The following is a 13,691-nucleotide window of genomic DNA, read 5'->3' as shown; positions in this document are numbered from 1 at the left end:
AGTTTCCTCCCCTTCTTCTACTTCAAATGAATACATCACAACTTCTAGACCCAAAGTGTTTGGCAGAATTTGACTCTTACGTGAATCTACAGCAAAAAAACTACTTTTCAAAAGTTTTGACAGACCTTTGTTACTAAGCATCATTCTGCACCTCACTCCCTTTTTACCTCTTGCACTGGATACAAGCAGACAGAAGAGAAGCCCAGCTGTCCTTCAGATTTTGCAACTGGCCTTCAATCACCGGCACTCCCTCCAGAGAAGTATTTTGCAGAACAGATTCTCCTCTTGTCAGAACGATTTTCATTTGGACTTCTTTTTCTTGCTTCACTGCTAGCAAGCCCTAAGAAGTGAAAATGTATTTTACTTTTATCATTACCTGGACATGAATATTGTAAATAGCTTTAATGGAACATGATTTGATCATATTTAGCAGCTTGTAGTGAATTGGAAGATGAACAGTGGGGTTCACAGCTGAGCTTCACAAACAAAAGTGACTTTCAATGGGTAGGTTCAGGCTACATCACTTAGCTTGAAAAGAGGAGGATTCATTCATAGAGACAACAAGATGTAATGACAAAGCTCTTCTAAAGGGCTGAAATACAGTTCTACTGCTCTGGGATACTCTTCCAACAGGAAGGTATCAACAAATATAATATGTCATCAACATCAGCCTAGGGACTTCAGCTCCTGGAGCTGTGCAGTTGGAAACTCACAGTTTCTAACACTATGTAGCCATGAAAAACCTGAAAGCATGAACCCAAGAGATGCAATGAACAAAAGCCAAAACATAATTTTAGTACTATGCTACAATCTTTTGGGTTTTGATCTACTCTTATAATTTTAAAGATTTTTAGCTCAGAATCCAAGACACCAATAAAACGAAAATATTGTCTTCTATATAGTGTTCTTTAACATTATTGTGTTCTGTTATCAACAGATGCTATTTTCGTAACGGTAGTCACAATAAAAGCAAACAATTATAGGAAAAAATTTGCTGAATCAGCTGTAAGATCTAGGAATATATATTGTAATATACTAAACTAACTGAAGTGATTAACCTACTTCTTCCATTTAACCTTCATCAGCCACACAACACCTTTTGAGTACTTCAAGAATTTTTATATACATATTCTCCATGTCATTAAGCTCCTTATCTACTTAGAGAAAAGTTCTAATGATGAGCTGTCTCTGCTACAAAATTAATTACTTTTGAGTAAACTGAAAATCAACATCTCAGCAACAGTTACTAGACTATGCAACAACTAAGTATCCTATACTTGTATTCTTCATATAAAAGATTTTTAAAAAGTAGGTTTTGGACTCTTGTTTCAATACCTCTAGTTTTAACATCCGGCTGTCCAGAACACTCTTATCTGCAGTAGGATGACTGTAGGAATCCAGCATGTGAACTGCATCAGCAACCCAATCCTGGAGGTCCTTGACGCTCTGTGAGAACTGCTGGTGCTCTGCTACAATCCTATCCATTCTGGAAACTTTCTCCTGAAATTAAAACAGCAATTATCACCAACAGCTATTTAAAGGATCACCTATTCCCCATACCAACTCATGGATTTTAGAATGAATTTCATCAACTATACACAGAAGTTTGATTCATACACTGAAGTGTACTAATTACAAGTACACTTAGGCATGGAATTAATTTTGCATACATACAGAAATGAATTGTCCAAACATAAATTACAAATGAAAAATTCAGAAATGTAATTTTTTACTTTCTAAATCTAAAGCTGCAGTTTTCTGGTTTCACTTTTTCCTAAACATCTGGTAAATCACATTTAAGCTCGATGTCAGAGTTGCAGTGGAAGCTAACTTGTGAAATCAGCCAGTACAATGACAGATTTAAGCCTGGGAAGCTACACCATTGCAGCAATATTACTTTGTTGATATTTGGAAAAGACCTGTTTTCCTCAATGACTCTCACTGGTAAAACCATTCTTCTGCAAAGTCACTGACATTCATACAAATCAAAAAAAAATGCTGAAGTTTCATTGCCAAAAGGCTTGAGATGAACAAGAAAACAAGGAAAATTGTGCTTTTTCCACTGTGATAGAGAACTAAAGTCAAGTCAATTTAATAGGCTTTGGAAGTTACTGAGAGGGATCTTACTCAAGATCTACCGCTATCAAAAAAGTTTCAGGACTTCTGTAATGGCTGGGTCATATGTATCCTGCACCTTAGATGACTCCTGCTCATTCTGACATCTCCGAGAAATTCTGCTCACATAGGTTTATGTTAGTAACTCATGCATCTCTCACTTTCTCATTTTGCAGACATGAAAATTTATTATGACCATGTATACAATCATTTTTAGTAAGTCAGAGATATGCTTTATAATTGTTTCTTCTACAGAAAAAGTAGGAATTGCCAAAGTAGCAATCCCTTAAGCACAAATACTTTCTGAATTGAATTGTTATTCCAAAACATATTTCCTATATCCTTAATCATTCTAGTTACTGTATCAACTGTATACCTATATCAAGCCTTCTTCATGGCCTGAACTTTGAGAAAAATAAAAATGGAGGCTTTCTGATCTGTCTACAGTAGAGAGATGGTAAAACTATTAGGTGGTGAAGTGTGTGAAGCACTGCTCAAAAAAGGAGTTATGTTAAACTCAGTTCTTGGTCAGATGGTTTAGAATTTGGTCTATGCTTCCCCTTGAATATTCAAAAGCAGCTTAAGAGGTAATTTTTTTTTAGAAGACCAATCTAAAACTTTTAGGTGAAAATAGTTACAATGCCAATAATCATCATTATATGATTAGACAAAATAACAACTTGTCTGCATCCTGTATTTTCTAAAAAAAACCTTCACCTCTGCTAATTTTTGAAAAATATGTCTTTCAGATGCCACTTATTACAAAACTAAAATGTCTTAAAGAATCAAACTCAAGCCTGATTATTGTATAATCAGGTGGAGCTTACTTCTTAATCAGTATACATTTAAATAATAATTTTTTAAAAAATCACAATTACATTTTGTTGGCAGTCTTTAGGCTCCACTCTTAAAAGTCAGCGTGAAAGACAGAATAGCTCAGACATATCACAGAGCAGGGAAGCAAGACAACTGCAGTGTTTCACATTTCAGTCTTTATTTTTCCGCACATACATCAAAGGAGTTGCTTCAGAGCATGTACATTGGATGCATTACCTTTGTCAGATTGCTTAGAGTAAGATACTGAGAAGACAACTGAGACACTCTGCGCATAAAGCTTTTGCTGACAGCTTGTTCTTCCCACAGCTGCTGAGCTTTCTCTTTTAGCCTGTTGAGCTGATGCTCGTGGCAGCTTATTTCCTCAAGGACAGACTGTAAAGCACAAGCACAGTAATAATAAGAGTGGGTGCAAGAAAGCAGGAAATAGAGAAGCATGAAGGTGCCATGAAAAATAGAAGTGACATATGGCAAGCTTGCTGAGAAAGGCACACCATATGGTTACAGCACTGGAGCAGCATGCCATAAGAAATGTGGAGATGCAAAACTTGATGGAACGGGATCACCAACAGCAAACCTCGAAAACAGTTCCCATCTTATTTAGAGGTCAGGATGCTAGAATGATTAAGCTTTTGTAAGTAGCTAATGAGGCCAGGAGGATGGTACAGGAAGGTCAGGCTGTGTTAAGAACTCTTGTAAGTCACCTGCAGCTTCTGCTGTTCTCTCCTCTTGGAAGGGAGATCGTGGAGCCGACTGCTACTTCCTTGTACTATCCTCTCAGTTGTGGTCAGCCACTCCTGCAGAGGCTCAGCAGTTGATTCAAAGTCCTTCATCTGGATCTTTAAGTTCTAGGAAGGCACACAAATTTCGATTAACTGTCCCAGTGCACTAGACATAACTAATTCACACGACACAGATCAAGCAATCAAAAAGGATACATAATTGTAGGCAAATTATACACAACTCTTCAAATAAATTACAACAGCTCCGCCTGTTACTATCCCACAGTCACCAAAATAAAAGTTTGACTGTGCACACTTTTAAAAAGCAACATAGAAGCAACAATGTGCTATACAGTTGAGAGGAGGCTGAAGCAAATTTCTTTTGATTGGAAAGTTTCACAGATGTTATGAGATTTAACTTAATCTAATCCTAATTCATGTAACTAAGGCAGTGCGAATAAAGGCTAATTTGGGACATGAGTTATCTAATATCTTACTTCAGTCATTGATGTTGACCCCTCCTTAAATGGGCTGCTACTGTTTCTAGGTAATGTCTAAATTCAACCCAGTCCTGGGGAACACTTCTGGTTATATTCTTTGTTAGAGTCAAATTTTGGTCATAAGAAAGTGCATTAAAGGCATATGAAGGCATTCATTCAAGGCCTGCGTACTTTTCTTGTATGCTTATTCTGAATTATTTAATAAAAGAGCATCTGAAATAACTCGTGGAATATAAACCTGAACAGCATAGCTGTTATTTTAATGTACTTTTTCCTCCAGACATATTTAGTTTTCTTTTCAGCTGCACCCACATTACTTAATCATCTGAACAAAAAACTAAGCCTATGAGACTGAAAAATGCTGGACTCAAAAAGACTAAACTCTGAGAACATCCTCTTTTCATGACAGTCTTGAGATGAACAAAGGTAAGTCCTTGCTACCTGAGAATTTTCTTTGAAATGCTTTCCTATGTAATACATTAAGTGTATTTAAACTTTTTCTCACCTGCCTAGGGACCACTGGTTTGAAACAAGAGTGCCTGGGAACTTTAATTCTCCTCTGCTGTGCAGAGAATTTCAGATGAGACCTTTTGACCTTAAAACTTACGACCTTAAAAAGTTTATGATTTTAAGATACTCATCACCTACTGGTTGAATTGTGAGCTCAGAACAGAGAAAGACACTGGCATTTACTTAAAAAGTTGCTCAATTAAATAAATACATTTCACCTATTTGCAGTAAGACGTTTACACACGCTGCTGGGACTATTCAATAAGCAGCTGTGTCAGGAATCTGTACTAAAACCGTTTTACAAAAAGAAGATGTGTTTTAGTAACCCAGTACATTTGATGAGACTACTGGATTTCAGCAACTGCTTTCTTTGATTCTGAACAGCACTCTTCTGCATGAAACACCCCACTTCAAGTGAAATCAGGTCATAAAGATAGCAGAAGTAAACAAAAGTAAAATGCAAGCAGAACAATAAAACTTCTTGAAAACATCTATATCTTAGTTCTGTCACATAGTAAACACTCATAGCTATATACAAAATCAAAACTGTGCTGTTTAAAACAGAAGCAAAGAGGAAATTTTGATCTAGTCTTTCCTCACTATGACTGGTTCAATACCTCCAATGCTGATTTCTTCTGGTGGAGCGTGGTGATAAAAGTTTTCCAATCTTCTTTAGCAGCAGCAGATTTGTCCTGGATAACTTTAGCCTTTTCCTCTGGTAAAACAGAGCACAGTAGTTCCCCTTTGGATGCCACCAGGTTTAGCTTTTGTTGCCCAGTCTCACTTTCTGATAGGAATTCCTAAAAATAGTAATAAAAAAAGTTAATTGGTGAACTTTGGGTTCCAATAAAGGCAAGCTGCTAGAAAATTTATCAGTGATGAGAGTTTACTGTTTCTGCTTGTTAACATGCTAATGTATCTTTCAGTAAATTAATTTCAGTATTGTTTTTATTGATGGGATTTACAGATAACAGCCACTTGATCCAGAAATGAAAGTGTCTGAATGATGTATATATTAAGACTCTAGCATTACCTGTATTTTCTGTATTTCATGAGACAATTGCTAGTGATTTAGCTGGGTATTATATTTCCTTAAATATCCTTAGTACAGAAAGTGGTAAGTTTCATTTCAGGGAACTATTATCCTGACAGAGATAACAGAGGAGCCCCCTCAGAGGCACACACTGGACCAAACTCCTGCCCATGGGCAAGTTCCAGCTACCATGAGCATGTGGCAGTGTGGGCTGAGGCTGAGAACCTGACCAATGTCCAACTTCTGTGTATTTTATGCCTCTGTGTCCTTAATTTACCTTCCCTCTTTAGAAGTATTTTTCTTCACAGAAAACTTGCATAGTGCTGGTGTGCAAGAAGTGCATGCAAAAATGCAGGTACAAGAATTATATAGAAATGTAAGGGAAGAGACAGATTTTAAAATTCCAATTTATTGGGATAATCTCTTTGTAACTTCTAATTATTAAAAAACTTTGTGAGTATTTAGGACTCAAAGAAATCTAGTAGTCATATAGAAATATTTTTAACTGTTACTATCATGATTATGTAATACACATAATCATTAGGTTACACCCATGCTAAGGAGTAAGAGACTTGATAACAAAATTATTAGGTCTTATTATTAGGTATTATGATTCTGTGTTACACTAGAGGTCTTAGGGGAGAATGTAAAGGGTCTGTTAACTTTGAGATGCTTGGAGTATAAATTCTGGCTGTGTTAAAATGAAAGATAATGGTGACTTAATGATGCAAAATGTGCTAACAGACAGAACACTAACTTTCCAGAAAAAGAAAATTTTAGGTTTATATAGGTTACCAAGACATATTTAGAAGTCCTAAAGCAGTCAAAAAAAAAAAAAGTTTCTTTCACCTAAGGCAGATTTTACAGAGAACAAGAAAAGCGTATGGTCTTACATTATGAGGGGGCTGTAGCAATTAAAGTAAAAAAAATCCACTGCTGAAAAACTCCCAGCCTTGCTAAAACATTTATATTTAACACAAAAAATTAGCAGGACGTTTCCCTGTTCTGAAGATATTCTCAAAATTGTGCAGTCAAATATTTGATATATCAAGACAGCATTATTTGGGCTTTTAAGTAAACCACTTAAGCAAGGGAAAGTGAATATACCAAAACAAGGAAGAAATGATTTGACTTTTGGTGTTTTCTGAGAAACAGATACAAATTTCTTCTGTTATACTATCTAACTAAAGGTATTAACAGCCTCATTAAATAATATTAATTTTGTTGTTTTCAGTTAAAATTATAGTTATATTCTATTGATAAAAGCATTTATTTCAATTGATTTATTAAAATGCACTTTCAACTGTCATTCCTTTCCACTGAACTTTTTTTAGTTTATTTTAGTTTTATGTGAAAATATTCTTTTAAATGCCTGCTCACACTGCATATAATTTAACCCTGCTCTTGAACCGTAAGGGCTCCGCTTTCATACATGACAAAAAATATTCATGTAACTGTGAAGTAACTCCAGGTACTAAGACTTGATTCTGGTATCATTCTAATTTTACAGTACTCTCCCACCTAAACCACATTTTTTTCCCATTGTAAAAAAAAAAGAAACAGGCAAGGAAAACTATTATGAGACATAACTACTTACAAGCTGTAGCCCAACAATTAAACTACACAAAACAGAAAAACAAAAGTGTTTATTGCAATGAGTCACCTTTAGTGTTAGCAGTAACAACATTAACAAAAGCAGTAATTAATCAAAGAAATAAATCTGAGCTGTACATGAAATTGATTTGGTCTCCCTTAGGCTAGTATTTGACTGCTATAAAGTTACCTGTATTTTCTGCAGACTTGCTGAAGCTTCACTGATGTTTTGAGGCACGTCAAAGCATTTGGCAGTGGTGACTCTTGCATTAACCAGCCACTGTTGAAAATCCCTGAAAGCTGTCCGAAATCTCTGGTGCAAGATCTGCTCTTTGCTCTGACATCCTTTTGAAGCTTGCAGGCAGAGGCTGGGTTTATCACATCAGGGAAGAAGAAGAAAGCAAGGGAGGGAGGGAGGAAAGGCAGGACTCTGTTAGGTGACAATGCTATTATTTTGTTCTCTGAAACACAATGGTAAGTGTAGGTTAACCTGGATTCCTCCTACCAAATTTATGCACTTAACTGAGGCACCAGGAAATCCATTAGAAGCTTTCAGTTCTCAAAAGTGAAGCATGTAAATTGGGACATAGCTGTCACAGATATGACAGGTGCAAGTGTTTCCACAGAGTGACTCAGTGCACCTAAGCATCAGTGTACTCTGCAAGCATCTTTCGCTCTCTAGGGAGAGGGCGCAGGACTGCAGTGAATAAATCCTAACTTCTGTGGCTCTGTTAAGTCCACAAGGTTATAAAGGATCAGTCTGAGTCATCACATCCTCCTGCAGCTACAGAAGCCAGAAGCTGTAACCTCCTGCAAAAAGCAACAGAACCTTCTGTCTGAAATGCAGGTGTCACACCTCAAAGTAAATCGGAGTGACCTGAGAAAAGGCAAGAAAGCAAGCAAATGCTACTTTCCCTAGCTAGTTTCTGTTTCAAAAAGCCAACTAAACAAGGAACAATTATCTGAAGGACAAAATCAAGAAAAATATCTGAACTAGCTGGTATAGCTCATTCTCCTTCAGACAGATGAGACATACTGCTACCACACTTTTTAAAAAGAACTCCTGTAATACATCAGGTATAGATGTACATTTAGTTTCAGCTGAGTTTAGTGGCATAGCCTGGCTTTAAGAAAAAAAAAAAAAAATTAAAAAAATCAAATTACTACTTTTTATAACTTCTGTTGACACCAAAATCAAAATAATGATTCTATCTATTGCATATGTCTGTCTCTTGTTCTAAAATTGTAATTAATGGTTCCTGAAAAGACAGCTCATCCTCCCCCCACACCTCCCCATGAGATTAACTCTAAACAAGATGAATGTGTACCTGTTATACTCCTTAATCAACCCTGAAACCTTTGAAGAATGAGTACTTAAATCCCTGGAAAATCTACAAAGATCATTCAACTGAGTTTTGATCTCATCTGTCATTTGTTCAGATTTTAATAGAGCATCCAATGTTTCCTGTTAAAACAAAATAAATGGAAAATATTGGTGAGAAAATATAAAAAAAACCCCACAATGTTTTAATCAAAGTTTGTCAGAATTTAAATTAATTCATTTATGATCTATACGTTTACTTTCAAGAGTATTTTAGCAGTCAAGTCTACAGTACCTTATTTGAAATTCTGAGGTTCTAGAGACCAAGTTTCTGGATGCCTCAACTTCCTTAGCTTAAAAAAAAAGCCCATTCTAAGATAAAAAATTAATTCTAATAAATGACCAACAGTACTCTCAGTTACCTGTACACATATAAAAGTACATACATTCAGAGAATAGCAAATTATATGTGTTTATATAAATATAATTATCCTGTTACCTTGAGTTCAGCACGTTCAATTAAATTTTTTTGAGTTGTATCCAGAAAGTAAATTTATGCACAAAGCTTTTTAACAGCTTCAACTCTTTTCACAGATGACTTCATAATTTAAAAGTACTACTGCTCAAAATCCTATGAGAGTAACTGGGTTACTGCCTGTCACTGATGCACTGCAATGGTTCTTGCCTTGGGGACAGATAAGCCAACAACAACAAAAAAAGATATTTTGTTGGCTTGGCTTGCGTCATGGGGAGAGGTGTGGTAAGTACTCCAACAAAAACAGTGCTTGATGATGTCCACAGCATCTCCACTGCAGAATCCTGCTAGCTACTCCAGCACAATGAGAAGTGCAGACTTGGCTCCTTGCCCCACTAGGAACTAAACTCTTCAGACATTCCTCAAAGACTAATAGCAGACGTTCTGCAGTGCAGGCATCCCAGAGCATTAGGCATATATAGAATATATAGAATAGTTTGGCTGAAGTGTCAATCTGGAAGAAACTTACAATAGAAACTTGAGAAACATACAAAGGTGAAGATAGATTTGAACAGGCACCTAGAAGTGGGAGAAAAGGATGTCCCCAAAACACATTTCTGAAGATGCATACATACATACATACATACATACATACGTATGTATGTATGTGTGTGTGTGTATGTGTGTGTGTATTATGTATATGTATACATACATATTCAGAAGGAAAAAAAGAGGATGATTGAAAATACACATAGTAAGCAGTTCAGCACAAAATTGAATGTTCAGGAAAAGTACAAATGATATTTTGCTGCAGCAGATTTTCAGGACTCCCCTGATTTACATTTTTCACTATCATATTCTGGACTATCTTCTTGGAACCACTCATACACCAGAAATCTATTCAATCATGATTAACAGATACTTGAAATAGTCACTTGTTTCAATGCCATATAAAGTAGCTTTTGAAAAGTAATTATGTAAGAGCAATAAAAGAGCTTAGGAAAAAAAAAATCCTGAACTACTTTTTGCTTAGGTTACTTTATGTTAAATGACTGAAATAATTCTTTTGGAAAGCATTAGAACTAACACCACAATGAACATTACCTAAACACAGGATGTCACAAATTGCCAAGGGCAGGAAACACCATAATGAATTGCTAACAGCCCCTTTTTAATGTAAAGGAACAATCTCTTAAAACTAATACAAGGTTAGAACTGTCTGTTTTCAACACAATATTTCAATTTCAGAAGAGGTTATTCTGATTACGTACAGCCTTAGGCATAGCCTAGTAACAAATAGGAGCAATAACTTACAAACCAGGATAAATTTGACTATGACATTTTTCCATGCAGTAATATCACTGTTGCAGCCAGTTAGATTTAATATCGACTCTGACAATTACAAAAATAATGTGTTGAATTCCAAGTGCAAAATCTGTTGCTCTAATGCTGCACATACCTAAGGGAACACAGCTTTAGTATAACAGAGTAGCAGAATGATCTTGCTAAATCTGCAAATTAGGAAATGCATTTTTAATTTGTGGCCTTGGCTAACATGGCAACAGAATCACTGTGATACAACAGAAATGGAAACTGCAGTGCTATTTTACATTCACAATAGGGCCTTTCCCTGGGGTCCAAAAAATGGGAAGATTACTGTCACATTTCCTCTATAAAAATTACATAGTGGGGGCTATGCATAGTTACCTCATGAGATGCTTCTGCATCTTCCTCATTAGCCAAAGTTTACAACTGTCTAATCTAAATAAAGTGTTCTTTCATAGAGCTACAGTACATGCATATTCTATAAACTACTAATAAAAGCAATACCTTTTGAATTTAATACTTCTCCATTTGTGAAATAAAAAATGCCTGATGTGTTGAAAACAATCCAATGTCTTCCTTCCCCTTTTAAAAACACATATGTATGGAACACTTTACATATTTGTACATATTTGCTTCCTCTTAATGCCCTCTTTGTTACTTCTACAGACACTTAATGGCACTCAAGCAAGCAGGTTTCATAAATCCATGCAAGGGATTCTGTGAAAGAGGAAGCCACAGAAGTAACTTGGCACAGACCCTGCAGAAGCAGATTAAAAAATCTCAGTTCAAAGAAAGGGTGTTCTGGGGGTTTTTTTGAACATGACTTCAGTCAGGGGTCGGAAAGTAGGCAATACGCGCCCCTCTTCTTCTACTGAAACTGCTTTACTACAATGCTGCACTGAAGAGAAATACTCTGTATCTTTCATCAACATGTGTGATTCATTGTGGCTGGTACACTTACAAACATGTATCTTGATTGTTGCAAATATGTGTATGTATTTACACGGAGGGGTTGGGATATATACATGGGAAATTTTTGCTACGAGGCAATCAGGAACAGAAACAACCTCTATTTCTCTAAATTCGACTTCATTCCAAGGAAAGCAATTAGCAATTAGATCCATTTCCAGATTAACTTCTTTAAATATAGGACAAGATCTCAACTTATTCATTGGATATTTCACGAGGATATTTCATGAAAAGTGTGAGCCAAATACATTCCTAACAAATTTTAATGGCTCCAGCTTCTTACTTGGCTTTTAGGAAAAGCTTCACTTTTCCTCCATCAAACGCTACTCTGGCTCGAACCACTGAGCAACTCGGGAGCGCAGCCCGGAGCCGGTGTGCCAGCTCCTTGGCCTCCTCCCAGGGGCAAGCCCTGGGTTTAACACCTAAAATCCAGGCAGCGTTTGCTAAGCCTGGTACAGCAGAGGCCGAGGGGAGGGGCGTCTTCTGCCAACGCCGCTCGCTGTGACCGCAGTAACACAGAGTCTGGGAAGTCGGGGTTTCGCAGAAATATCTTCCGCAAGTACTGTTTTTATGATGCGCTTGATAGTCCCGCCTGGCGGAAGTTTCCCGCCCGCGGCGACCACACATCTACGGCGGAAAAGCCGCTAGGAAAAGAGACATGCCCTTACTTTCTCCTTGCGCCAGCTCTCCACCACCTCGGCGTCCGTGCTGCGGCTGTCGGCGGGGACCAGCCCCTGCGCCCAGGCGGCCAGCTGCCCTCCGAGCCGCTGCACAGCCTCCTCCAGCCGCCCGGCCTGCGCCGCGAACTCCCGCTCCGACAGGGCCATCTGGCCGAGCAGGTCCCGCAGGCCGCCCTGGCTGCGGCGGGCGCTCTCCTCCCACTGCCGCCAGTCCGCCTGCAGCGCCTGCATCTCGGCCGCCAGCAGCTGGCACCCGCCCGCCGTCGTGCCGCGCTTGGCGGCCGGAGCCAGCGCCTCCACTCGGCTCAGCCGGCCCGCGCCGCTCTGCCGGGACTCCACCAGCTCCTGCGGGGACACATTGCCATGGTAACACGGGGGCCGCCACATCGCCACCGCCGCGGACGGCGGGGCCGGCCCGGGGGGCGCGGCCCGGCCCGGCCCGGCCCGGCCCAGCCCGGCCCGTCCGCACCGCCCCGAGCCGCGGCTCCCTGACGGCAGCGATCTGGGAACCGCGGGGAGTAAAACCCAGTCAACAGCGTGCGGCCCTTGCGGGGATTAAACAGCAGTTCTGAAACTGTCTTCGGCTTTGGAGAGAAAGACAGAAAGAATGAACGCCTTTTAGATACTAAGAATACTATTTAGGTTGAGATACGGAGCCTAAAGACTTTGCTGTGATCTTTCGCGTAAGAAATGCTGGTGTGTAGCCGCTGGCAGCAGACTCAAAAACACAACTGCAGTTTTCAGCCTGCGTGTGACCTGTGATGTGCCAGAATTGGTTAAACATGTTTTTTTTTTCTGAGTGTATGGTTTTGGTTTTGTTTTCAGAGCTATATGTGTTCTATGGAGTCCTTATTTCAATCTCGCCCATCTCATACAAGGGAATCTTGGGAGCTTTTCAGCTTAACTGGAGAATGCATAAACACCATCCCAAACACTGCATGCTACAGTTCTTCATGTTATTTCTTCTCTCGTTCATGCTATGAACTAGACACTGTTAACTCCTCCCTTTCTCGTTCTACAGATCAGGAGTTTGAGCACAAAGGAGACTGAAAATTACCCCAGAATGTACAAAGACTCTGTAATTTGATCTTGGGGATCGTGATTCTTCATCTAGCATTCAAGTTCACTGTCCCACTCTCTCATATTTAGAAGCAGAGTAAAATGTTGCTAGCATTAATATCTGAATGTATACACCAGGCATGGGCAAAACATGCAACCTGCTTTAGTGCTGCATTCAGGAATATGCAAATTTCTTAAGCACTCAGAGAGCTAAGAGTAGGTGCCAGGCTAAGGAGAATATACACAGGGAGGCAACTCTCATATTTCTACTATGTTTGAGGAGAACAATCCTTGTGCTGCTTTATACATCTCCATTTCATGCAAAGCAGGAAAGGTTGTATCTGATTTAGACAATTCTGCTCATGGAGAGTGCATATTTGGGGATGAGGAAAGAGAAGAATTCATTAATCAGCTAAGCCACATTCTTCTGTGATGCCACTGGGCTTCCGCTCTAGCAAATTGTTTCCATGTGTGCCGTGTTTAACTTAGGTCTGATTATGCTTCTGCTCCATCTGTTAATATGAGAAGGGAGTCAAAAACAAAGCACAGCTTGG

At 38.7% G+C, this 13,691-nt stretch overlaps 1 protein-coding gene across 19 annotated transcripts in view; it reads right to left on the bottom strand.

Annotated features, from left to right (window-relative positions):
* SYNE1 (spectrin repeat containing nuclear envelope protein 1) overlaps positions 1-13,691 on the bottom strand; it is a 301,821-nt gene that overhangs the window by 137,313 nt on the left and 150,817 nt on the right. For all 19 annotated transcript variants that reach the window (XM_058419844.1, XM_058419842.1, XM_058419859.1 and 16 more), the window contains 8 exons: positions 12,067-12,423; positions 8,636-8,772; positions 7,498-7,675; positions 5,299-5,481; positions 3,654-3,797; positions 3,169-3,324; positions 1,336-1,500; positions 168-340 (listed from right to left, as the gene is read on the bottom strand). In XM_058419844.1, coding sequence (XP_058275827.1) covers positions 168-340; positions 1,336-1,500; positions 3,169-3,324; positions 3,654-3,797; positions 5,299-5,481; positions 7,498-7,675; positions 8,636-8,772; positions 12,067-12,423 — 1,493 coding nt within the window. The remainder of the gene's footprint in view (positions 1-167; positions 341-1,335; positions 1,501-3,168; positions 3,325-3,653; positions 3,798-5,298; positions 5,482-7,497; positions 7,676-8,635; positions 8,773-12,066; positions 12,424-13,691) is intronic.

The sequence above is a fragment of the Hirundo rustica genome, chromosome 3 (genome assembly GCF_015227805.2).
Source record: "Hirundo rustica isolate bHirRus1 chromosome 3, bHirRus1.pri.v3, whole genome shotgun sequence".
In the NCBI taxonomy this organism is placed as follows: domain Eukaryota; kingdom Metazoa; phylum Chordata; class Aves; order Passeriformes; family Hirundinidae; genus Hirundo; species Hirundo rustica.
Note: the sequence above shows the minus strand (reverse complement) of the source record. Positions and strands in the feature narration are given on the sequence as shown.